The sequence below is a fragment of the Scardinius erythrophthalmus genome (assembly GCF_964197995.2).
Source record: "Scardinius erythrophthalmus genome assembly, chromosome: 17".
NCBI classification, from domain to species: Eukaryota; Metazoa; Chordata; class Actinopteri; order Cypriniformes; family Leuciscidae; genus Scardinius; species Scardinius erythrophthalmus.
The window spans coordinates 5,947,700-5,975,656 of NC_138237.1; the positions used below are offsets into that span (position 1 = coordinate 5,947,700).

At 38.0% G+C, this 27,957-nt stretch overlaps 1 protein-coding gene across 2 annotated transcripts; it reads right to left on the reverse strand.

Annotated features, from left to right (window-relative positions):
• Positions 1 to 2,219: 2,219 nt before the first annotated feature.
• On the reverse strand, positions 2,220 to 27,872 carry LOC308705221 (cytosolic 5'-nucleotidase 1A-like). 2 transcript variants are annotated; one of them, XM_081390115.1, is made up of 8 exons: positions 27,846 to 27,872; positions 25,827 to 25,886; positions 15,497 to 15,541; positions 15,263 to 15,360; positions 14,354 to 14,471; positions 13,828 to 13,941; positions 3,542 to 3,723; positions 2,220 to 2,764 (listed from the first exon to the last, which is right to left on the reverse strand). In XM_081390115.1, coding segments are annotated over exons 3-8 (840 nt in total). In that variant the 5' UTR covers positions 15,498 to 15,541; positions 25,827 to 25,886; positions 27,846 to 27,872; the 3' UTR covers positions 2,220 to 2,437. The 2 variants fall into 2 exon arrangements, with proteins under 2 accessions (XP_081246241.1, XP_081246242.1); XM_081390116.1 differs by lacking the exon at positions 25,827 to 25,886.
• Positions 27,873 to 27,957: the final 85 nt, after the last annotated feature.

Consider the following 27,957-nt stretch of genomic DNA (forward strand, 5'->3'; position numbering starts at 1 on the left):
AATTTTAAATGAATGTAGCCTACTGGCAGTCCGGCACACGTGGGTGCTCAGTATTTTCCGTGGGTGCTCGAGCCCCGGAGCACCCACGGTATCGGCGCCTATGTTCCAGGGGCAGGCTGTCTGGAGATGTCGATGGTATGGCAGGGTTTAGCAGGGGGGAATGTAACGGAGGTATTTTTCTCTATGGGGACTTTTATTTTGACGGGTTTTTCGTTTCTCCGGCGTGCTCGCGGAAGATGCAAAGACGTCTGGGAAGAAGAGTTTATTGAGCAGTGTTACGAGCAGGGGCATCAGACAGGGGGTATTAGTGGAACTGAGTAACAGGGGCCCTAGGCGAAGAGGGGGCCCACAAAGATATATTGATATATATTGTGGTGTTGTGAGGGGCCCACCCCTTGGTTCTGTGACCGGGGCCCAACATTTGGTGCTACGCCCCTGGTTACGAGGCAGACACGCCATGATCGCAGCACGAGAAGTCGACATTTTTTTCGCTTAAACTATAATGTAAGACAGCGGTGCATGGTTAGATTAAGTTTCGTGTACAGTAACATTGTTGTGTGAGACTGGAGACGTAGTTAAAACAGAAGTTCGGCTGGTTGCGTCATCGGACAGAGACCGGTGTTGGAGACTGGCTGAGAGCACAAGAGAGAGTTGCTGGAGCCGTGAGTTTCGTGCGGAACACTGTTGTTTTTGGCGGTATTCTGACTAAGAATTTTTGAGCGTCCTATTGTTTTTCTGAGTGATACATAAACTGTGTTGGAGCGAGAGAGATTGATTTTTTTTTTTGGTGAATCATTTAAGGGCACTTGTTAGTGTGCGAGGATGCATCTGTGAGCTGAATGAACGGTTTTGAAGGAGTGATTGTTTTTTTTTTTTTTTTTTTTTAGAGACTGACGATCGTCCATGATCAAGATTTGTTTTTGAGAGACATTTTTGTGTGTGATTCAGATCATTCGATCTATGCGTGCCACATGCGAGCTGGCTGAGCTGCGCCATTTTGTTCCAGAAAGTTCCTGAGTTTTTCCTGGGCCACGCTGAAACTTTTCTGTGTTTTTTCTTGTTTATTGCCCTGCCATCCTTTCGACATCTCACTGTCTTGTCTCAGCTGTTCATTAAGTCATCGCAAGTCATCGCAAGTCATCACAAGTCATCACATCAAAGTCGTCGTTGCCACAGACTGGTACAACAGTTTATAAAGTGAATCATTTGGATTGAACTATAAGAGTCATATATATCCAGTGTTGTCTGTAACAGCCCGGTCTCACCCCAAAACGTCACATACTGACGCGTCTTGACCAAACGGCAATATACGACGAAAAGGGTACCCCTAAAACGTCCATATGAGACGAAGACATAAGCGCACCAGCAGCGCCTCTTAGCGGTACCCTAACGCATACCTAAACCTACCCATAACCCGAATAGTCACATACGGACGTTTTAGGGGTACCCTTTTCGTCGTATATTGCCGTTTGGTCAAGACGCGTCAGTATGTGACGTTTGGGGGTGAGACTGTGTTATCTGTAAATAAGTTTGTGCCCTATACTGACATTAATTTTGGGAAACACTTTTGAGGTGTTAAAAGAGGTTTGTTTTGAAAGTGTTAACCATTTGATGGTCTTTCAACAAAACAAGGAATTTAAAACTTTATTTTTATTTTTTTGTTACTTTTTTGTTATTTTATTCCATTGAAACAGATCCTTCCAGCAGAAATATAATTTACTTATAGGGAAGGAGAAATAAATTACCAATTGATCAAATTAAGACATTTGACAGTTATTTTTGAACTTACCTTGGGGTAGGGGCGTCTCACTTACACTATTAGGATTAGGTGGGTGGGGATGTGAATTTCAATTTATTTTTCACCACATACACTTCAGGAAGCCACCGTGTCGACATACTCACCTGAAGCCTACGCTACCTATTCCTGTAGTATAAAATAGTGTAAGATAAAACATATACATAACATATTGCATATTGAGGCTCAAAGCACTGGAGCAGGGACTAATATCCTTTTGCTTTTAAGTCTCCCAGGGTAGTGTTCTAATTTTCCCCCTACGAGACGAGACTTACAGTCCCGTTACACAAGCTTGGTATGGCAATCTTTAGGTCTAATCAAAATCACAGCTTGCACGTCTTGTTTACGTCATGGGTGTAAGAGAATATACATCACTTCAATAAATGTATGAGTCATTGGTTCTGAAGAATGCACAGACAATAGTGAGTGATTCAAGCCATGTTTTATTGATTCATTTCACCATTAAAACCTTAAAATCAGCTTTTGCCTTAATGTATACTTTAAACCTTTAACAATATCACAAACAAACACCAAATTTTACTGTTCTGACTTTATAAATCACATAATAGAAGAAAGGATTGTGCTGCACCACAAGCAGGGCAGTGCATGTCACTCCTTTACAAATCATATTTGGTTTTATTCTCACTCACTTTTATTGCACACACCATAAGGTACATGAGCACAAATAACCTCATTTTGAAGGGCTACGTCAATGTGTCGCATCTGGTCATCAAAGAAAATGTGAGGTTTGATTGCTTTCAGCACAGACCCTTTTTGGGCACCACACAGAAAGTATGCCTCATCTATCTCCAGGCTGTTCTCCCGAAGAGTCTTCAGGACTCTTAATCCATCACCTGTTGTGCCACGTGATGTTACCAAGTAGGCACGAATTGGACGATTTTTCGGAGGTAATTCAGCAAACTTCTGCTGGAGATGTACCAATGCTTGAAAAAACTCACTTAGTGGGCCCTGCAAAATAATTACACACACAAACACATTATTGCCATTTTTCAGAGAGAGTTAATTAATTATAACACTAAAATTGTCATGTGCTGAATGTTAACTAAATGTTTCAACCTAATGAATACAGGGTTCGACATAAGCGCTTGTCAGCTTGTCCGGGGTAAGAGTGGATTTTTTTGAAGGGACAAGTAAAAGAGACTTTTACTTGACCGACCGGACAAGTAGCCTGATTATAACATCAATAACAAAAATAACTAGGGAATCGCTAAAACGAGAGAATGATTCTGATTTTATTACATTTATTGTAAGTTGCGATCGATAGTGGATAATACATGTATTAGGCCTACTGACGGTAACAAGGTTGCTGTTGAGGCTTGCGTATAGCCTCTCGAGGAGAAATCTAAACAAACGAGAGCAGCTCACACAAAGAAACTCAGTTAACAACATACTGCCTATAAAAATAAAAAATGTGGAGTTTTTATATTTTTAACATACTGTATGATACAGTTAAGCAACCTCACGACGAGTGCTGTTTTCCTGAATACCATCACGATTGAAAATGTGACACTGATTTCAACAGTTCAATAAACAGTTACAATTAAGTCAGTTACATTTTAGATGCAATATTGACTGTTTTGTTTCAGTAGAAAGTTCCTTTATATATTACTTTAAATAACAAGGCTGTGCAACGTGTACCTTGTGAATCTAAAATATAACATGGGTTAACTGAGCCATCTGAGATTCAGCAGTACTAACATGTTGGTTTCGGACCAACATTCTCACCAATTTCAAAGCGTTGTCCTCATTTTCACATTCATGATCCAAAAAACCTTTTATCCCTTGGTTTTTGAATACTTTCTCTGACTCATCTGAAAACAGGACTCCATCACCATCAAGGGCCACACGTAACACTTCATCACTGTGCTCGTGGTAATCTCTCTGGAACATGGTGGCTGCACCATATCCTGAAAAACATTGCCATCACCATTTAAAAGTGTTACTGTAAACTATAAGTACCTGCATGCAGCAAATGCACACTTTTTCACTGCAGCACTGGATTTATATAATGCTCTCTTTTGCCTCATTCCACAGATTTCCCCCCAAACTCAGCATCAGATTACTTTTTTTCAAGTAACACATTACTTTTAAATTTACAACAAAATATCTGAGTTATTTTAAAAAAAGTAACACAATTTACTTTGCTTTCTCATTTGTTGACTGACACCTCTCCTGTCCCCATGTTGAGAGAAATCATGAGTAAGTGCAGAGGCGTTGTGTGATCATGATGGGTTTAGTAGTTCTATAGACTAAATGTGAGCAGGCATATACTCATCTCACTTGCATAAAAACAGATTTAGTATTCCTCAAAATGAATAAAAACAGTGAAATGCAAACTCAAAATATTACAAACCTGAAGTAATTAAATGTTAAATAACACTAAAATGCTCTATGTATTTAATCTCATTTTATTAACCACTTTATTAACCTTCTCAGGCGTCCTATTTTTCTGCAATCCAGAATGGCAGCACAGCTGAGAAGAGCTGTGCCATCTAATGTACTTTGTTGAATTTGCATTTCCTTCATTTTCCCATTCATTTCAAGTTTTGTGAGAAAGGGCCTTTACTTTTGCCAAAAATAGAACTTTTGTTTTTGTTATTAAAAAACAAACAAACAAGCAAGCCCAAGTGAGAAAAAGTAACGCAAAAGTAATGTAATGCATTACTTTCCATAAAGGTAACACAATTAGTTAGTGTTTTAGGGAGTAATGCAATATTGTAACACATTACTTTTAAAAGTAACTTTCCCCAACACTGGTTACAAGTACTTGCAAAAAATTCACAAAAGTTAAAGGAGCTGTATGTAAGAAATCTATTTCAATTAATCATAAAATGGCCCTGATGTGTCACTAGACATTAAGAAATCATGTTCATTTCAAATACTTATATCACTGACAACAGTAGTATGGCTAGGATATTGTCATTTAAAAAGTGGACTTGCAGCCCTCAACTGATGTTGATGTTGTCATCTTGTGTTTTGGCCTGACGCGCCCCCCTCCACCTATCAACCAATCACGAAGTCAGTAGTGTTTCGGGATCCGGGTTGCCAGCTTTGCTCTAACCTACTCTAGTCGGATAAAAATGTCTAACGTTACTAAATCAAAAAGACCTCGTTATAATTCAGAAATTCGTCGTGACAAAGTCCGAAATAAAACCAGAATTTGTATTGGAGATGCTTTTGAAAGATGGAGACGGCTGAAAACGGAGAAAAATTTGAACACAGACGCAACGTTGCTAATTTTCTCCAGGACAGGTAAGATTCATCTATGCTTGGCTAACTTGTACTTGATGTCAATGGACATTTCATATATTCATGACAGTCGAACAAAGTTATGCATGTTCGTGCAAAGTAACGTAACATTAGCTCACATGGACGTATCCTAACATTTGCAATGCATTAGGAGCCCGTTTCTCTGTCATTATGCTGAGACGCTGAGGAAAACAACATTAGCACGCCCATTATGGCAATTTGAAACGTAATTGAGACAGAAGCCTAACTTTACCTCAGAAAAAAATATTCGTCATTCGTTCTTCTCGTACAGTATATCCAGAGCCGGATTAACGCAAAGGCAAACTAGGCACGTGCCTAGGGCCCGATTGGCGGGATGGGGCCCAGACAGAGGGACAAAAAAAAAAAAAAAAAAAGTACAAATGTCCTATCTACAATTTATTTCAATATTTATTAATTCACTATAAATAGTGACGATGTTTATCTTAACCATAGACTGTTACATTACTGCAGTTAAACCAATTAATGTGTGCCGGCTTCTGAAAGTATGTGTAACGAACGCATCCATCAGGTGCTGCGAGGCTAAAGCCTAATAAGCACACAAAGAAGCACAGCTCATAATGCAGGTGTGAGAGTTGTCGTCATCTATTTTGGAGTGATTGCAATGTATTCTAAATATAAACTTGTACTGTAGATCAGCGTCATTTCTGGAAAAATCATTCACCGCTTTATTACGAGTTTAAAAGAGCGCGAGCGTCATTAACGTGCCCAGACGCGACGCTTTGAATTTGCGCGTACAATGAATAACATCGCGTCGGGAGCTGACTAGTAAAAAAGCTACAAAATTAAAAGACAAGACGTCTGTATTCTAAGTTAAAAAGCCAACACACTACAACATTTTTAAATGTTTCAAATAGTCTAAAGGATCTCATATCTATGGGTCTATCTTCTAAATTCTGCTGATGATTAGATTCCTGACATTACGCCAATAATTTCACTTTATATATTTTTTTCTGCTCAGTATAGCGATCGTGTCTTTCTCTTCCACTTGATTTGTGTATAGCATATTTAAGGTAGCAATGCAATATAAAAGCACTTATGCTCATCTACTGAAGTGGGATTCTGGAACTGTGAATAAATTGAATAAAACAGCAAAATAACAACAACAACAATAACATCTTCATTAAACAAAAAAGAGATTACCGTAGATAAAGTTTGATTAATATGTACAGTACCGGTAAAAGTCTGGACCCATTACTATTTTTAATGTTTTTGAAAGAAGTTTATTATTATGCTCTACAAGCCTGCATTTATTTGATCAAAAATACAGAAAAAAATATATATGTGTTAAATATATAAAAAGTGATAGTGAAGACTTTTTTAAAACAACTCTTTAATAATCAAAAATCCTGAAAAAAAGTATCACAGGTTATAAAATAAATATTAAGCACCATTTCTAACATTTGATAATAAATCAGAATGATCACGTGGCACTAAATTCAGCTTTGCATCACAGAAATATAAAGTATAGTAAAATAGAAAACCATTATTTTAAATTTTAATAATATTTCACTTTATTATTTTTCTGTTTTTTTTTTATCAAATAAATCCAGGCTTGATGAGCATAAGAGACTTCTTTCAAAAACATTAAAAATAGTAATGTGTCCAAACTTATGTACTGTGTAAGTAAAAATATACTGCTTTTAAAATTAAATGTTGTATAAATAAAAAGGTTAGGAATCATATTTGTTTCAAGTGTTTTTTTTATTGGGGGTGGGGGGCCTCCAACATGAATTTTGCCTAGGGCCTCCTAATGTCTAGAACCGGCTCTGAGTATATCGTGGACTAAGTTACACATGCTGCAAGTTGACCTGTATGACCATTGCTAATGTAATTTAGTTAACTCTAACAATATTTTCTGATGGGACTGAAAACAACCCTGTGATAGCCATTGGTGATATTGAATTTGTCCCGCGTTATAATTGCTGTGGCAAATGTTTTGGTTATTTGTTAGCCTACTTATGACAAAAACTTTAGTAGGCATACTTAAATCGAGATTTTTTTTTTCGTATTGAAAAATAAGTTGTTGTTTATATGTTTTTTTTCTTTGTTTTACTATTATCCTTTTTTTCTCAGATTTGTTTCAATTGTAATTGTATTTATATGTTCAAAATAAAGAAATCAAATCAAAATATAGCTGCAAGCAGCGATTACGGGCCCAAACCGGTGGCACCGCAACCCCAGGCACCGGGGTGGCGGTACCGCCGGAACATATATATATATATATATATATATGTATTTATATATGTGTATATATATGAAGAGTTCAGATGCAAAAGCCTCTAAGTGCCATCTGAAATTTGCTTCCAGAATGATCATTTTTATCAAGCTTGTATATTTATGTTCAATAATTTCACTTAAATGGCAATGCAAATTACCTATTAATTGTCATTTAAGTGAAATTACTTAACTTATACAAGCTTGATAAAAATGATCATTCTAGAAGAAAATTTCAGATGGCACTTAGAGGCTTTTGCATATATATATGTGTATGTTTTTAGGAGAAGTCTCTTCCACTCACCAAGGCTGCATTTATTTGATTAAAAATACAAACAAAAACAGTAATATTGTGAAATATTATTCCAATTTAAAACAGCTGTTTTCTATTTTAAAATATTTTACACTAATTAATTTATGTGATCAAAGTTGAGTTTTCAGCATCATTACTCCCGTCTTCAGTGTCACATGATCCTTCAGAAATCATTCTAATATGATAATTGATGGTCAATAAATATTATTATTTTCAATGTTGAAAACATTTGTGTACAGATTTTTTTTCAAAATGCGTTGATGAATGTAAAGTGCAAAAGAACAGCATTTATTTCAAATATAATTTGTTTTAACATTATAAATGTCTGTACTGTAACTTTTGATCAGTTTAACTCCTTCTCGATGAATAAAAGTATTGATTTATTTTATTTATTTCACCCAAAAATAAAATTAAAATTATTACTGACCCCAAACTTTTGAACGGTAGTGTTTAATGTTACAAAAGCTTTAGATTTCAGATAAATGCTGTTCTTTTAAACTTTCTATTCATCAAAGACTCTACACAACTATTTTCGACATTTAAAATAATCATGAATGTTTCTTGAGCATCAATCATCATATTAGAATAATTTCTGAAGGATAATGTGACAGTGACGACTGGAGTAATGATGCTGAAAACTCAGCTTTGATCACAGGAATAAATAACAGTTTAAAATATATTAAAATAGAAAGCAGCTGTTTTAAAATGGAATACTATTTTACAATATTACTGTTTTTGTTTGTATTTTTAATCAAATAAATGCAGCCTTGGTGAGCAGAAGAAACTTTGCTTAAAAACATTAAAAATCTTACTGACCCCAAACTTTTGAACAGTAGTGTATATATATTATATAAAAATGTAAGGGACAAGACACAGATAATTTTACTTGCCTGACCTGATTAAAACAATGAAAAAACTTAAATGAAAAAATAACTTGGGAATCACTAAAACGAGTGAATTAATCTGATTTTATGATACAGTCAAAATATTCTACAACAAATTCTTTAAATTCAACGAAGTTGAGAACGGAACAAGAATATAAAAAGAACTATAAACAAGCTGAAACTAAATAAAAATAAAAATGAAAACAAAAGTAAGCAGTGTTGGGCTCACACAACTCTCTCATTAGAATCAAAATGTTTCAACATTTGCGATGTATTTGGATGCTAAACTATCCTTTATCATAGGCTTTGTACTTCACTCACTTTCCAATATCGACGGAAAAAATCATCCTATTCACACGCGCAAAAATGTGGGGTGGGGTGGGGTGGGGTGGGGGGGGGGGGGGACACATAAAAACATACTTTGTCATTTTGTTCAGAACATCATTCAAACTGCAAAGTGTTAACTTATATTTTTGTACAGTAGCAATAAAACACAACATTGTGCTTTTTTAAAATACATTCAAGCAGTCCGCCCCCGAAAATGAAACTAAAATGCTCATGACTGCACGGGCATTCATAATGGTGCTCGTCCTCAGCGAGGAACGAGCAGAACAGAGTCAACGTTTTTTAGGTCATTCCTCCTTCCATAGGAATTTATTGAAAACGCTCGCTCTGCTCCGCACCATTATCATTGTCCGTGCGGACGAACATATTTTACTTTCGTTTTTAAGTTAGCGATTAAAAAGCCCCCAGCGGTGTCACACGTCAGTTAACCGGTGGTAAAATATTCTCACCGTCACATAGCTAGTATATTTTTATATAGATATAATAGGTCTACCTGATTTTGAACACAAGAGGGCAGTATAGCACTATGTTTGACTTTATTTATTTATTGTTTAGACTAAACAACCATTCTGGCAGTTTTTAAACTTAAACTTCATTCTTAAATTGAAAAAAAAGAATAAAGTTAAAGCTGCACTATGCAAGAATTGTACCTTAATATAACAGCTTCAAAGTCATTTCGGTGGTAAACAAACTCCTAGTAGGGCGAATAATCCTGGTAGTAAAGCTCGGGGGGGACGCCTCTGGAAAAACCAGCAATGCAAGTTTGAGAGAGGCGCCCCCGACAAATCTCGCGAGAACACGACTTGCTTTACGGCAACGATGTCACACACATCAACAACAACATGAAGCACGAAGACACTTGCGCGCATTTCAGACGTGATTCTTGGAAGACTCGACGATGGAAAAAAACAAAGAAAGCGCAGTCGGAAGAGTGTAGGAAAAGGAAGAGAGAATCTGACTGTGTGAGGAACCGGACAAGAGTCCCATAGTCCCACTCGGTCAGGCTTTCACTCGTTGGCGCGAGCTAAAAAGCAGCACTGGATGCAACAGCGATGCTGACCTGGCGATCTTGTTGATGGACTAGTAAGTAAATCTCTTTTTTGGAAACGACGCTGTTGAAGTTGATTCCTGCGATTATCATGAGAACAGTTGTCAATATCTCACACAATTATCAGGACATAAATAAGCCTAGAGGTTGTAAATAGTGTAAACGAGCACAATTTACAAACTATCACAAACAGGACAAGCGGTCAGTGGACGCGGCGAGAGCGCGCAAGTGATTTTTCTAAATACACCAGTTCTGCTGTTATTCAGTGTTTCATTTGACTCAAGGTAAGCCTATCTTCGATTCTCTGCTTATTTTTAATTTTTACCTTCTCACAAATCCGTATTTTATCTAGACGCGTTATAACTTAAATAACAGCCGCGAGTGAAAATTATTATTGCAGTTTAATTGCACTGAAATATTGCCTGCTAGCAGCTAGTTTCGATTTGGGCCATTTTCGCTGTATTTGCTTAATTGCTCGCCGAGACAGCAACTGTCGAAAGATATAAATACTAGGAGATTCAGATCACAAACAGGACAAGCGGTCAGTTAGTGGACGCGGCGAGAGCGCGCAAGTGGTTTTTCTAAATACACCAGTTCTGCTGTTATTCAGTGTTATTTTTGACTCAAGGTAATTAGCCTATCTTGGATTCTATGCTTATTTTTCATTTTCATCTTCAACTCTCTAGTCTACCCCCAGCTGAAAACCCATCTCTTCCGTGAGCACTTGAAACGCAAGTGAAAGCGCTCTGAAAGCGCATAAGACTTTCAAACTTTCACAGAGACCTCAAAACAGAAAGCACAAAGCCTTTCTTTAAAACGAATTTCGTTTTGTATTAATTGTATCTTAATTTTAATAAATTAAACAATTTCCTGGATTTACATAAAAAGTATAGGCTAGCAATCACTGAACTGGAGATCATCATGAACCGAACCGTAGCCTCGCCTCACACAGGCCTAAAAAATGTGAAATATATTTACAGAAAGCTGATTCTAAACAAAACCATCCAAAACAAAATAAAACTATGTAGCCTAATAAATGTGCATTTTTCCGGTGCGTTCACTAGCCTACTGCGAAGATCACGAGTCAATCGTCAACTTCATCTTTGCAGCCGACACAGAAATTAATAAACAACTAAAATGTCTTATTTCAATATTTTACATATTCATAATTATTACTTTTGCTGGTTCTCTGAGGCAGCTTTTTATGTTTATTGCGTTTTGGAAAAGACCTCTTCACATACAAACACGTTTCACCAAGGCACAGCGGCCTATCAGCACATAAGAAAAAAAGCACGGACTTACTAATTACGAAACTTTGATGTGGTTGAACAGGTGAAACAGTCACAAATTCCACTGCAACTCAAACCTTCTCAGTATGAGTTATGAAGGAAGAGAACAGCATTACAGTTTTCAGCGCGTCTTCCTCTGATTGCTGTGTTGTGACTGAATTTACGACAGTGCAAGTATTCCACAGCGACTCTAGGGGTCGTTGTTTGACAAAAACACAATTCCTGCATAGTGCAGCTTTAAGTTCAGATATTTGTATACTTTTATATAGTAATAAATGGTGTATAATTAAATTTTTAGAATATATGACGTTTTTAGTGTTTCCTTTTTTGACATTACTTTAATCCCTCGCCATAGCAAAACCGTTTGAGATATTTATTATCCGTTCACAATTTAGCATAATTAATATATTTTTATCATGTTGAAAAAGTTTGGTGGGAATAAAATAAACCACTTAGATAAAGGTGGCTAAAAATTCAGAGGCTGATTTTGCAAAAAAATCCACATTCAGACCAAAATATCTGACTTCCTGATGGTCAGAGCTAATGACTTTAAATTAGAAAGTTGTCCGGGTCGATGAGATCAATATATGAACTGAGTTTTTTTTACTGTAGTTAAAACTAACCCCCCCACTTTTGTCAAAAGCATGTTGAAAGTGACAGACTTCCTGCTGCCAGTTGGTGGCGCTATAAACTTTGACTCACAATAGTTACATCCATCTAATCGGCCTCTTACCACGAACACTCTGCTGAAGTTTCATCAAGATCAGTTGATGTATGCAGAAGTTATAACACTTCGTGTCTCTCTTTTCTCGCCATAAATTCGTTTCCTCACCACGGCCAAACCGTTCAAGATATCAAAAATCCGTCCGCAATTTAGCATCCTCAATGTCTTTACTTCATGCTGACTGAGTTTGGAGGTGATTGAATGAATTCTCTAGGAGGAGTACATCACATTCCACAGCAAGCGTTTTCCAAACAACCCATAATAGCTGACTTCCTGTTGGGCTGGCGTGAAACTTGTCAGAGGGAAAGTTGTTCGGCCCGACGAAATCTATATGTGTACCGAGTTTCATATTATTTCATGCAAGCGTGTTTGATATATGGACCAAGTTTTCAGACCCTGTTCAAGAGGGCGCTGTTGAGCCCCCCTGCCACGCCCGTTTCTGAAACTTTTCACATGTCTACTGGCTAATAAGTGTTATGTGTCTGTCGAGTTTCATCCAATTTCAAGCATGTTAAGAGTCTCAAACGCATCCGAAAAGAATATTAAAACTTGATGCGTTGCCACGGCAACAGTATCTAAGATATCAATAATCCTTTCACAGGTCTACATCTGCCCTGTGTTTACATTATACACATAAAGTTTGAAGCAAATCGGGTAAAATTAAGAGGGTGACTTCAAAGCATTTTGAAAGTGACACACTTCCTGCTGCCAGTTGGTGGCGCTATAACTTTGACTCACAATAGTCACATCCATGTGATCGGCCTCTTACAACGAACACACTGCTGAAGTTTCATCAAGATCAGTTAATGTATGCAGAAGTTATAACACACTTCCTGTGTCCCATTATTCGCCATAAATTCGTTTCCTCGCCACGGCCAAACCGTTCGAGATATCAAAAATCCGTTCGCAAGAATTCATCCTCAATGTCTTGACTTTATTCTCACCGAGTTTGGTGGCGATCGGATGAAATCCCTAGGAGGAGTATTTCACATTCCATTGTATGCGTTTTCCAAACAACGTATAATAACCGACTTCCTGTTGGGCTTTTGTAAAACTTAGAGCACGAAAGTTGTTCGGCCCGATGAGATCTATATGTGTACTGAGTTTCATATTATTACATGCAAGCGTGTTTGATTTATGGACCAAGTTTTCGGACCCCATTCCAGGGGGCGCTGTCGAGCCCCCCTGCCACGCCCCAGTACCAGCTTCAGCCCGGCCCTGATGGCCGCAGGTTCTGACGTGTGTGCAAAATTTCAAGAGTTTTTGAGCATGTTAAGGGCCCCAAAAGTGGCAAAAAGGCAAAAAAAAAAAATAATGAAGAAAAAAAAAATAATAATCCTTACGGAAACAATAGGGCCTTCGCCCTTTCAGGGCTTGGGCCCTAATAATAATCCTTACAAAAACAATAGGGCCTTCGCCCTTTCAGGGCTTGGGCCCTAATTAAATATCAAATCAAAAACGCTTATCTCTTCAGCTATTATGGCCCCAGCAATTAGTACATTTTTTAAATACATAGTTACTTATCAAAATATCTCTCATGAAGCATAAACATAATTAACAGAAAAAAAATTACTGTGTACGTCTCGTCGTCACTTGCCATTGGAAGCTCATTGAAGCAGCCTGCGTTTCTGCTGAATCCTGCAGCTTATCTGGCAACCTCGAGTCAGGGGGGAGGGGGAGGGGATACACCGCTCTACAGTATTTTTAAAGTGATTGCAGTACCAGTTTTGGCCACAATCCTACATACAGTTCCTTTAAGATATTGTTTGTAAATTCTTTAATATTGCAGCGATAAAGGTAATATATGTTGCTGTGAGTAATGGATGCAAACCTGTATATAGCCTAGTTGAAACTGCTCTGACATAAATGAAGAAAAAATAAATGAAAAAAATTGATGCATCACCTTTATCGATGGCCTTTTTCACATCCTCTGGGTTTGTGGACAGGAAGAGAACAGGCTTGATCTCATTAAGATGATCAAGGAGGGGTTTTTCATCAGCGATCTCACAGTTCAGATCTGCACAGACAGCATCACAACATTGTGTTTAGTAAAATAACATGACATCTGTTTTATATATGTTGATACTGAAAATAGGTGCTTTAGGGTCTGCAGTAAGGGATAGGTCATAAAAAAGAACATTCACCATTTAATCAAAATGTCATTGTTACTTTTTTTTTTTTTTTCATGGACCACAACAAAAAGTTTTGTAGAATGTTCACTCTGTTCTTTTCCATGTAATGAAAGGTAATCAATACGACGGATGCTTCACTTTACAGTAAGTGTTATAAGTATAGCCATATGATATTTTGTAATGTGAATATCAGGCTGAAATGCTGTTTCTAGTTTCACTGCATGCATTTATTGTATAGGAAAGAGCATTCTTCAGAATCATAAAATAAAAAAGAGAGAAACACTCCTCTACTATTACCGTATTTTGTGATGTTGCTGTTCAGGTGATTCATGTCCTGTGTGTTGGCAGGTATCACCACTATTACACACTGCTCTGAGTGCAGCTCCGTCAAACGTTGATTCACCATTGTAAGAGCCTAGTGCAGAATAATCAAAATACACTAAATACTAACAAATAAAATTAAACAAATGACTTAATCTTTGGGGATTCCTGCTAGTTATAACCAAGTTAAAGGAGAACTCCGGTCAATTTTAACATTGAGCTCATTTATTTGTAAATTTGGAGTGCTGTCAATACAGAGAACAACAACAAAAATCGGTGTTGCCTGGTTGATAACGTGATAACCTATGCACGTGAACTCGACAATCGACTACTGACTACAGACTTTGACCGAAAACAGGATGTAAATACAGGTATGTGCGCTGGCTGAATTAACATCATTTTTATTAATATCTTTCACATCTACTGCAGTCAGATTCACTCTTGTTCACTCTAAAGGATCACTCACATTAGCTGTGCACTTGTAATGACACATCAAGGATGTTAAGAGGCTAAAAGCAGGTTTAAAACTTGCCCCATTTTAGTCAACAGCAGGGTGCAAATTTTAAAAATAGGATAACACGGTGTAGGCAACACCGATTTTTATCGTTGTTCTCTGTATTGACAGCACTCCAAATGTACAAAAAATGAGCTCAATGTTAAAATTAACCGGAGTTCTCCTTTAAAGTACTGACTTCTTAGTGAAAATATATGCACATGGATACAAAAAACTTCTACTCTGCTAAATGTTTAATATTAGTGAATTCCAAAAGACCTTTACATTTCCAAACAGGGTTTACAGGTAGAAGTAAATGCATTATTGATTAACACAGAGAAAAAAAAGCTGTTAATATAGAGGAACATACATCTTCACTGAAATTCGATTACCTTGACAAATGGAAAAGCAACTCCTTCAGAGTAGATATCCCCTTCAGTCTCATGTCTGAATAATGCACATGATGACACTGCAATGCTGAATGATGTCACTGAAAAACAAACATACAGAAATATTTAATCAAAGCTTAAGTGTGAAATAATAGATAGATTTAGATAATCTAAAATAGATTTTAGATAATGAGAGACAACCATATTTTTCTTAGATGTAAGGAAACTTGAACATACTTGTGAAGAGTTTGTTGTAATTTCAGTGCTTGATCAGCGTTTTCTCTGTGTGTGGACAACAAAACAATTATTCCATGCTCTAAATTAGTAGTTATTTCATAAAAGCTTTACTTTTGGTAGGTCAGAATTATTCATGTAATCCATGATTTTTTTTAAAGGATATGTTACTGATTTTCCTCAAGTTAAAGAATGAACATTGATCTTGTAAGAAATAGACATGAACACATGAAAAGCATTAAAGCATTCAAACAAATAAAATGTTTTAAAAAACAGACACAAAGACACAAACGTGACATTTGAGTGACGTATATTAGAAAAGCTTACCTTTAAATTGCTCATTTTACTTTGTGTTTAACTCACACATCTACAGTATTTATAGACAGTTGTGTAAGAACTGATTTTCCTGCTAAGACCAAACTCACCCTGCAATAAAGCCATAAACACACCCTGGACAGAAGATAGCAAAGACAGAGCACAGGACATTGTCTGTGGATATTGTGGTAACATATTACAGCCATTTTAATAAAGGTGTGAATAGCAATCATACCTCAGTCGCTTACAGTCCGACTTTTGAACTTTATTCCTTTTTTTTTATTAATATTTATTCGGGACACACAAATACACACCTAAGGTTTAAGGAGGTCTGCGCAGGCCTGTTTTTTTTTTTTTTTTTGTCCTGCTCCCACAAGCTTCTATTCAGCAACCGCTAAAAATACACTCTGTGTTCACCCGCTTTATTTCCCGACCTGACGGGTCCGCAAAATTTAGATCTCCAGAATCTCACATTCAAATGTCTCTAACGGAAAGAGGGAGATTAAGTAGCCTATAACAATTATAAATGCTATACAAAAATTTTGTTTGTGTCAATATAAATATTATTTTAACATTGTAGCCTACTGTCAGCAGAGGAAAAAAATGTCACAGAAAAAAATAAAGAAATATAAATAACATAAATTAAATAGGACAAAGCCTATCACTCAAATTTCTAAGCAACATAAATAAAAACCATATTGCCCTACTGACAAATGAAGTAGGCTATTTTCTGCCAAACTATTTCAAACATCCTTGAAAAAAAAGAATGTTGTTGACTGACAATGGTTTCAGTACCAAACAGCTCCTCAGAGCTCGGTGTACAGGCGGTCAGAATGAAGTGCGGATACGCTGTCAAAAGATGTCGGGAGTGGGCTATTGTCAGTCAGACCGCCCACTCCGTCCAAAGTAGCCTACACCAGAGTTCCGACCGCTACCGTCTTTATACTTTAAAATTTAATCCCGCGCCGCATGATTCCTTATGGGCGTTTCACACAGTATGAGGCGGTGAAATCGCTGCGCGGCTACGGCTTTTCTCAAGTAGTGGAAGAGTTTTGTGCAGCAATTAGTGCAAATATTTTTTATCAGGTAATACATATTATTTATCAGTGTGTTATACCCGAATAAATAATAATAATGAGACTTACAGGAGAGCTTGATTGCTATTCACACCCTTATTAAAATGGCTGTAATCTTATCTGTTAAAAATGAATTCATTGGTATATGTCTGCTAAGGTGTTAAATTAAAATTCAAAATTAAAATTTGTCTAAACCCGTTATTCATTTTTTCTATTTTTGATCTAAGCGCACAATCAGAAAATCGGAAAACGAGTCGTTATTCGTTTTTTCATTTTAGTTCAGGAAATAAATAATGGAAAAACAAGTCGTTTTTTATTTTAAAAACGATTTTTTTTTTTTTTACGATTGAACGAATGATACACGGGGCCTATTTGTAAACAGTTATTGTAAAATAAAAATAGGCTGATTAAAAAAAAAAAACTAAAAAAAACTAAAAACCAGAAAATATTGCTGGCAGACCAGTTTTGGCCCGCAGGCCGCCTGTTGCCGACCCCTGATCTATGGTTTTTCCTTTTCATGTTTGGTATCATTTTAAGTGTCTCAGTGCGATTGGTAAAATGGTCTTAATTTCATTGAAGTCATTGGTTTAATGAGAAAGATTGAGAACTTAGGAGAATCCTGTTCTCCTCTCTGGGTGATGTCTCTTCAAGATATCTCCCGAAACCAGGTGCTCCCCACTGAGGTACATGAACTGACCCAAAAATATTGGTACAACCCTTTTGTTCTGGGGCCTCATTTATAAAACTTTGCGTAGGATTTGCGTCAGAGGTGGCGAGGGATGAAACATAGGACATGCGTACGCACAGAAATATTCAGATTTATAAAACCGGGCGCACGGACATCCTACGCAGTTTTCCCTTAATAAATCACAATCAATTCTAAATGTAGCGCAGCTTTTGCGGCTTCACCCAAACTGTCAATCACACAGCACGAGTTTCTGGACACTTGCCAAAACTCGTTATGAAATCAATGACGCTGTTACACTGCACAAGGATGCTCTTACTGTACTTACCTCGTGTTTGCATTGGTGAAATCATTAGTGAGAGTGCAGAAACTGCGTTGCAATGATAAGATCTTCCTTCACGTGATCAACAGGCTGTCATGCTCATCACTGCAACCTTTTATGTGATGGGAATAGATCTAAATACTTAAACTCCTCACGATTCATTAATAGTAAAATTAGTAAAAACGTATAATAGCTGTAATAGTAAAAGTTTTCGAGAGAGTTCCACATGTAATGTGAGATATTTCATATGCAAGCATGTCAGCCAATCACAGCAGTGGGCGTTTACACTGAAGTCTCACACAGACACGCCCCTTCAAACAGAGCGTTCAAATCAGAGGCTAAAATCAGGCAAGGAAATATGCCTTTTTTTTCTAAATTATAACAACTTTTGATCTAAAAAACATACTAACATTATAAGGGCACCCCAGGAAACATTCTAAAATAATAAAATAATCCATGCAATGGGACCTTTAATGTTAAAAATGTATACCTTGATATTGCTTTAACCTGCTTTAGAATGCATAAATGTAACTCGAATTCTTCTTTTTTGAGCATGCTGTGAATGTCAAAAATGTATCGGTCAATTTATTAATTATTTTATTAATTACAAAATATTTGATGACAATTGTTTTGCCACAAATTGAGCGATCAGCATCAGTTCTGGCAGGCCAGGTAGTCAAGACGCTGCTAATGCTATTTGCTAACAACAATGTCCCGTCAGCTGATCTGCTTCAGCTGAGCTGCATTAGCTGGTTAACTCCCCTCGCTGCTCAATGGCCAAGTTCAAACAAGGCGCCCTATTTAAAGCACATTCAGTTTGCTCATACATGCTCATACATGCTTGCTGCTCGCTTCTGCTGATCTGTACGCTGATACGCTGGTAAAATCACTCATGTTGTTAAGCGCAAAAGTACTAATTCTGCTCACCCTATTGTCGGCTATGACTTCCGTCGCTGTCGAGGAAGAATGGCAAGACTCTTCTGAGGAAACCCGGCCATCACCATTCCAATCGGACCAGGGGCAGGATGCCTGCCCGGAAGATAACACTACCGTTTGTAGGAGTTCTCGGCAGTTGGCGAATAAATCCTCGTCCCAACCATGCATCGGCGATTGGCCCGTGGCAAAAATACTGGAAACTCTTTTTACAAATGACATTCAGCCTCCGCATGGCGCCTCTAACGAGGACCTATTTGTCCTCCTCTGCGATTCTCTAATTATCCCAGTTGCTGAATCTCCGCCGGTGCCTCCTCCCCAGTCCTCCGGAAAAAAGCACACCTCGAAGCGCAAAAATCCCGAGACGGCTAGCAAAGCCTCCGCACAAAAACGGGTCAGCTGCTCTGTTTGTCCGGGACTAAGTGCTTTTTCAGCAGATGATCCAGTGCTCATGGCACTTTCTGATATCCAATCTTCTCTCCTCAACATGTCCGCTAGGATATCAACACTGGAAGATGGCTCCATTTCCAGACCTTCCTCGACCCCCGTCTCTGCTCAATTGACATCCACCCCGGCTTCAACCGTCGATGCTGTCTCCGGCCCGCATCACCATCCGCGCCAGCCTCAAGGTGATGACGTCACCACGGAATTTATACCTAAAAGAACCCTAGCAACCGCCGTACCTCTTTCCACTGGCTCGCCTTTTTTTCCCACCAGCTGCTGCCTTTCTCTCATCAACTGAGGGGACAGATATTGGCAGATACTAACATTAACCTTGTTAAACTCTTGCTGGGCTCCGAGCTGTGTGAACGGCGTATAGTAGACTGCGGTGACGTACATGTCGAGCTAGAAGATGGGGACCCTAGACTTTCAAAAATTCGAACTTTTCCCGAGTTCTTTACCGCATTTGGAGTTTATAGGGATGTTATTTGTGAGGTCCAACCAGCGCGCAGAGCCGAACTAGATACCTATCTGGCCATAATTCCTGACCTATCTCTCTCTTACGGTGGGGTTCTGTTCTACAAGTATCACAAGTCTTTTTCTACAAAAGCAGCTATGTTCATTCAACGCTTTAATCAGAGACTAGACTGGTCCGTGGTCGATCTCGCGCTCATAAGTAGACACTTCACAGGTCACCGAATACTGTCCTGCTCCGTTTGCGGCTCTCTCTCGCATTCTACTAATTTATGTCTCATCCTGGCCCGAGCCATAAATCTGGCCCCCAGGTGAATAACTTTGGTACTCCTATTTGCTTTAATTTCAATGAAAATATTTGTAGGATGCATAATTGTAAATATGTTCATGTTTGTAGCTACTGTGGGAACGCCCACCCAAAGTCTGTGTTCCCGAGGAGAACCCGCTTCATAAAAAAGGAGCGAAAGAAAAAAAACATCAACTCCCATAAACGTCCCCAAGCTGGGATGGGCTTTGAGAAAGCATCTTTACCGCTGTTTTGTGGATTATTTACTGACTGGTCTTGTTCAGGGTTTTTTTGCTGGCCTGCTGCATTTTCCTGCTGTATCTTTTCATTGCCATAACCTATTGTCTGCGTCTCAGGAGCCGGAAACTGTGGATACCTTGCTCGAGAAAGAGGTTAAGAAAGGATTCATGATAGGCCCATTTGATAATTCTCCTTTCCTGATTTTTAGGATAAGTCCTATAGGGGTAGCCACTCGAAAATATTCGGGTAAAAACCTTTAAATATTGACCTTTCTGCTCCCCACAATGGTTTGGCTGACAGCATCAATAGCCTTATTCCTTTGGCCCCATTTTCTCTGTTTTACAACACTGTCGATGATGCCATCAAATTCATAAAAAAGGCAAGACGTGGAGCTTGGCTTGCAAAGGCAGATATTTCCGGTGCTTTTAAAGTTATGCCATGGCATCCCTCACAGTGGCATTTGTTCGGCGTCCAGTGGAGGGAAAATTTTTATTTTGCGGTTAGACTCACTTTTGTCTGTCGTAGCAGTCAAAGACAGTGGGTCCAGTCAAAATCATCGAATTCTTAGGCATTTCTCTCGATTCAAATCGCATGCAAGCTTCATACCCCCTCGAGAAATTATCCCGAATAAGACAAGTTATGAAAGTCGCAAAAAATTCAAAATCTTTTTCAAAAAGGGACTTGCTCTCTCTTTTGGGGCACCTTAATTTCGCGATGAGAGTAATTCCTCAAGGCAGATCATTTATTTCCAGGCTTCTTGACCTTTCTAAATCTGCAAAAGCTCTCAGTGATATAGTTACTTTAGATGCAGGATGTAGATCAGAGCTAAAATTTTGGTCTCTGCTTCTAGATAAATGGAATGGCATTTCCTTTTTTCTTAATGATTTCATGGAATCATCTTTAGCTCTCAATCTGTATACTGATGCCGCACCTTCCGTGGGGTTCGGGGGGATTTTCAAAAACGAATGGTTTGCGTCTGCCTGGCCAGAAGAATTGTGTTCCTTACCTGCCGGTGATTCCTCGACAGCCCTATTAGAATTGTATCCGATCGTCGTTGCATGCATTCTGTGGGGTAAACACTGGGCTAGGAAACAAATTATGTTTTTCTGCGACAACGAAGCTGCGGTTAATATAATTAATAAGAGGCGTTCATCCGTTCCATTTATCAACAGGTTCATGAGACGTCTTACATGGCTGTCAGTTATGGGGAACTATCATTTTCGTGCAGAACATATTCCCGGTTTGAATAACCAAGTGGACGATTCTTTGTCTCGTTTCAATTTTCTGAAATTTCATCTCCTGTGTCCAGCTGCAGCACAATCAAGCCTGGAATGCCCGCCTTTCAGCCAAACCATTCTAGATTGAATAACCCTCTTCCATCCTATATGCATTCTGCTGCGCAGTACATGCGGGGGGGTTTGGCTAGTTCTACATTAAAATCATATGACTCTGCATGGTCTTATTTCATCAGTTTTTGTGCTTCCTTATCTGTAGCTGCTCTGCCTGTCAATATATCATATATTAGTGCGTTTATAGTCCACTGCTTCGAGGACCGGAAACTGCAGCCTTCTTCCATCAAAAGTACGGTCTCTGGCATTCAATTCCATATGCGCTGCCTGGATCCATCTGCCTCCAGTATTTTGGAAAATCCTTCCATTCGCCTTTTGCTGAACGGGATCAAAAGACAATCTCCACAAGGCAATGATAGACGTCTCCCTTTTACTCTACCTTTGGTTAAACAAATCATATCAAAATTACGGGATGGGTGTTTTGGGCCATACACCGATCAGTTGTTAGAAACAGTTATTCTCACAGCCTTTTTTGGTTTTCTAAGGGGTGGTGAAATTTCTTCAAGCACTTGTTCATTTGACCCAACTCTCAATCTAACAATTTCTGATGTCTCAATTCATGATCAACATTTCACATTATTTTTAAAACATTCAAAAACTGATAAAAATTCTAAAGGCGTAATCGTGTACATCTCTGAGTCTAACACTGTTTTTTGTCCTCTGATTTCCATACCTATTTGAGGTACCGCCCCAGTGCTGATCCGCAGGAGCCGCTGTTCGTCACGCAGGCAGGGAAAACAATGTCCAGAACCTGGTTTTCTTGTCACCTACGCCTCCTTTTCCAATTCTGTGGACTGCCCCCGGACCGCTATACTGCTCATTCTCTGCGCATCGGCGCAGCAACAACAGCGGCAGCATCAGCTCCGGTTTTAACCCTTAAAGCTATGGGGCGGTGGTCTTCTGCTGCTTACGAACGATACCTCCGTCCCGAAGTTCGGGCTATTCTTGATGCCCAGAAAGCCATGAGCTCAAGTCTCTGATTTGTTTCGCTAATAAACACATTTGATCATTATTTTGCTCGCGCTCTGCTCAGTATAACACCCCTGGATGCGCTACCAGCTGTTCAATTCCTTCATCTAGCTCGTTTCTCAGAAGGTGGTTTAGTCATCTCTTCATAGCGCTTACACTGTAGACGGTCAAAACAGTTCAAAGACAGATAACAGCATGTTTTAGCTATTGCGGTCTTGAATAGTCATTTCAGTAATTAATCATTTTTACCATAATATAAATCGTTAAATTAGGGCGGTTCAGACGACACCGTTCACTGTAAAAAAAAAAATTACATCCCCAAGTCAAAAATTTCAAGTGACCGATAACATCTACATTTTTCAATTAGTCTGACGTATTATTTCTCATTGAGCCAATGTTAACAGACTATTGCAACAAGAATTTCATTTGGGCCAATTGAAAAATGTAGATGTTATCGGTCACTTGAAATTTTTGATTTGGGAGGGTTAGAAATTTTTTACAGTGTTCGAGACACTCAATTTCTGTTTTGGGGGGGAATAGCTCATAGTCAAAATAACGTGAGCGCCCTTATGCTGCTGCTGCATCCCCTCATGCTGAAAATGCTGTCTCTATATGCTGCTGCTATCTCCTCATACTGCTGCTGTCCCTGACTTCTGCTAATTCATGAATGGTCAGGGGACTCATCTGATCAGAATATACTGCTGCTGCTGTCCCCTGATTCTGCTAACTCATGGGTGGTCAGGATTCATCTGATTATAACATATTGCAAATTATCCATGTATATTCGTAGATTACTAAGCATATAAATTGTTAAATAAAATCATCCTCTGTATCACAAAGGATTGCCAGGTGTGGTTTTGTTTGGGGGGATATTTTAGCTCTCACAGTCCTAAACTGTGTGAGCGTTCGTTCCCTAATGCTGCTGCTGCTGTCCTCTGACTCTCTGCTATTTCATGGTGCTCATGAAAGGTCAGAGGACTCCCTGAACAGAGCCATACCGCCAAATTTCAATTCAGGAACATCAACTTGTTTGCAATCTATTCAATAAAAATTCTTAAATTATTTTTATTGTCTGTGTGTTCTTGACTTAATGGACCTGACAGAACAGCAGTTGATGCTTTAAATTCACACCTGTGGTTGAGGGCTGTAGAATGCATGCAGAAAACTGTAAATGCATGCCAAGGTGGCGTGCGTATGAAAGTACTAGTAGTGCGTCAGACTGCATATTTGTGTGAGTGCTTTGTTCTGCTGGCAGCTGATAATAAGAACAAGTTTTAAAACTTGTTGGCATTTTGTATAACACTAACATTAACACTTTCATTTTTTACACATAGAAGTAGGGGTGACAAGGGATGGTTGAAACATCTTTTTGATTTAATGTTTGGAGTGGACCTCGGTTTAAAAAAACTAAACAAAACTATATTGTATCCCTAAACTGAAACAGAAACTCTTTTTGAAGAGAAAAATCTTTTTTTAAAGGTCTTTCAAATCTTCTATTTTATATGCTATTTTTTATTTTATGTCTGTAAAATTGTACAGTATATTATAGTGTTTTTGGTAAACCATGCAACTGTAATTGGGTGAATGACGGATAAGGATTTAAACGCAACGGAGCAACTGTGTCTACAGTGCTGGAAAAGAGAGAGTTAAAAGTTTCTGTCGCAATATCGAGTTCTTCTAAGCTATCTGGGATGCTGAGATGATGAAACTGATCAGGAAGATTATTAATAAAGCAATCTTTAGTGGCAGAAGTGATAGGTCTCACATATTTGTAACACGGAGTCAGCTTTGTAGCCTTGGCTAAATTAAGTTTACATGAGACTAGATAATGATCTGAGATGTCATTGCTGTGCTGCAGAATTTCAACGGCATCAGCATTGATTCCATGTGAAAATATTAGATCTAGAGTATGATTACAACGATGAGTAGGTCCTGACACGTGTTGTCTAACTCCAATAGAGTTCAGAATGTCTTTAATCGCCAATCCCAATGCATCTTTTTCATTATCTACATGTATATTAAAATCACCAACAATTAGTACTTCATCTGCAGTCAATATTAATTCTGATAGAAAGTCCGCAAATTCTTTGATAAAGTCTGTATGGTGCCCTGGTGGCCTGTATACAGTAGCCAGCACAAATCTCAAACGTGATTTATCATTTACATTATATATTGCTATATTAAGCACCAACACTTCAAAAGAATTATATTTGAAACTAGACTTCTTAGTAATTCTAAAAATATTACTATAAATTACAGCAACACCTCCACCTTGCCTTTCAGACGAGGTTCATGTTTATAACAGTAATCTTGCGGGGTGGTCTCATTTAAAGTAATGTAATCGTTTGGTTTTAGAAAAATATTTAAAATAAATAAATAAAGAGCGCACAGATGGCATGTTAACAGGCTAGCGAATTACTAGCGTGTTGTGCTAGCAATAACGAATTAGACTGAAGCTAGCGATGTCAGGTTAATGTGTGATGTTGAGTAAGTTATATTTAGCAGTATAAACAACGGGGAATGATACTGTAGTAAATAATGATTCAAAACAGAAAGATAAGCTTACAGACGTAAACCAATACAATAGCAGCAGAAGCAACGAAGCAGACAGGAGCAATCGGTCCATATATTGTAGAATTAAAACACTTTAGCCTGGGTTTCCACATGCTGCCTTGTGCGCAGCACGATTTTATTCACGCTGCTAGGCAGCCTGGATTCCATGGGACCAATCACAGAACGGGGAGGAAGCAGCAAGACGATGACGACATCTATGCGACACACCGAAGCAGTTTGTTTATATCTATGGATCCAACATGGCAGCAGACGCGAAGTTACCTTTTGATGCAGCCTTAGATAGTGTTCTAAGTAGTTTAGAATGCAAGTTTATTTTGAAAAAAAAAAAATCTCTGACCCATCGCCTTCTTCCTCGTCAAATTTCTGTCACTCTACATACGTCATCTGGTATAATTGAAACGAATGGCTATGAGCTACGTACAGGCGCATTTGATAGACATTTGTAGCGCCCAATAAACGGCTCTGGGCATTCGTAAACCATGCCTCAAATAAGAGAAAATGAACATGTGGTTCCCAGACCACGTCTCAATGAGACGAGGTCTGACGTTAGCCAGGCTAACTACTTTATACCCAAATGTCAAAACATTTACTCAAATCAATGAACAGGACTAATAAAGCCCCAGTCTTACAAATCATTAACTAAAAAAAGTTGTTTTATGGTTTTGTTACCCTTTAAGTGGCCTCTGTCTGCTCCGTTCCTCTGTTCTTCTACTCCAGGTTTGATGTCTGCTGATTGCAGTACGAAAAGAGGCTTGTTAAAATAAGGTAAATACACATGGTCTACTAACCACATAGTCATATTTAAAAAGTAAACCTACTTCACTCAGAGAACCTGTCAATCACAGCTGTCAATCATGACGTCACACCACCGTTTTTATAGCATCAAGTAACTTAAAACAAACACTTGAAATTACATCAGCGTGATAAAAAACTACAGCAAATGACAGAAACCATCTGATATTTGAAGTGAAAAAAAGATATTTGAAGAGTAATTTATTTGTTTAGTTGGTCTCACGTCGCGTTTAATAATATGGGGAGGCTGGGTTTATACTAGGACTATATCTTTATCTTATCTACTAGGACTGATCTATAGGACCAGTCACTGGGGGGTGATCGAGAAGCTTTGTTTCATTTTTCAAGGCTTGCAGTTACTACCATCCCCAGTCTCCCCATAAAAAAAAATAAAAAAAATAAAATAAAAAAACTAGTGCACGAATAAACAATGTTTTTGCCTGTAGTGTCTAGCCTTAATAATTATTCAAAATACATCATTTTGGCATTGCCGAATTGATACATCCTATGTTTTCAAATGCTCATAAATGACTAAGCATTATTCTTTCTCTATAGTTTTCTCCCTTCTCAATAACTCTTGCAAGATCTGGCAACACTGATCATTTTCCTGTGAACAAACTCTGTGAACAAGAATGAACGAAAATGGCTATTTAGAAAAAACTATCGATATAATACTACACTATATGACCATAACAAACCGAAACAAATGGCAGCATCTCTTTGAAAGTGAAAGTAAAAGGACACGCTGTTCTTGCCTGTTCAGAAGGACACCCGAGCAGCAGACAAATACTGTGTTTATCTTATTTTAACTAGACTGTGTGTGTAACTGGTCTGTTGTCTGCGTTGTGTTTTGGTTGGTATGAGAAGAACAAGACAGCATTAGGCAGTTTCACCGTTCTTTTATTCCTGATATAAAACAAATGTAAACAGCCTCTTAGTTTGAGAGTCGCCCTCGATTCATCTCTCAGTGTGTCACCAATGCAAAGAGAAAGAAATCACATTGAACAAGAAGACTCATATAACAGAAAACATACCTGATATAAAACAAATTGGTAACGCTTTAGATTACAGCCCGGAAAGTACTACAAAATTACTAAGAATTTACAGCGTAACTTTCTGTAATTATAGTGTACCTATAAAGTACTTATATGTAAGTATAAGGGAACAATATGCACAATTTGGGGAATAAGGGGGTAACAACCAGGAGAATTAAAAATATATATTTATACTGTAAGTATTGTAGAACTAAGGGATACTTATTCTACTATTATAATACAACAATCTTACATTGGGGAGCAATTACCCTCTTGTTCAATGTAGTTACAGGGTAGTAAAAAAAAAGTAAAAAAAAATACATACAGACAATCTTATAATACTGACTTGGAAACCTTTATAAATTGGTCCCGAATGTGATTGTTGTATCATAATAGTAGAATAAGTACACCTTAGATCTACAATTCTTACAGTATATATAAAAAAATATATTTCTCCTGGTTGTTACCCCTTTATTCCCCAAACTTTACATGTTGTTCCCTATAAAGTACTTTATAGGTACACTATAATTACAGAAAGTTACGCTGTAAATTCTTAGTAATTTTGTAGTACTTTCCGGGCTGTAATCTAAAGCGTTACCAACAAATTAAAACAGCCTCTTAGTTTGAGAGTCGCCCTTGCTTGATCTATAAAGCAAATGTGATGTACACTCGTCACATGTGCTCTCATTTCCTTAGGCCCAGATGCAAATAAATATAACTTAAAAGGGATGAAATGACAAAAATAACCACGCAGATAGGTAAAATAATATTATATACATAAATTAGAGAGGAAATATAGACATAAAAGCAACAATTAAAATTAAGATTAAAAAAGATTATCAGGAGCCCAAAATAACCTCACCTCTCAGAGAATCACCAATGCAAAGAGGAAGAGGAGGGGACAGAACAGGAAATGATATTGACTCATGATGTCATCACTGCAATTAAAGGGAAAGGCACTCACACTTCCATTA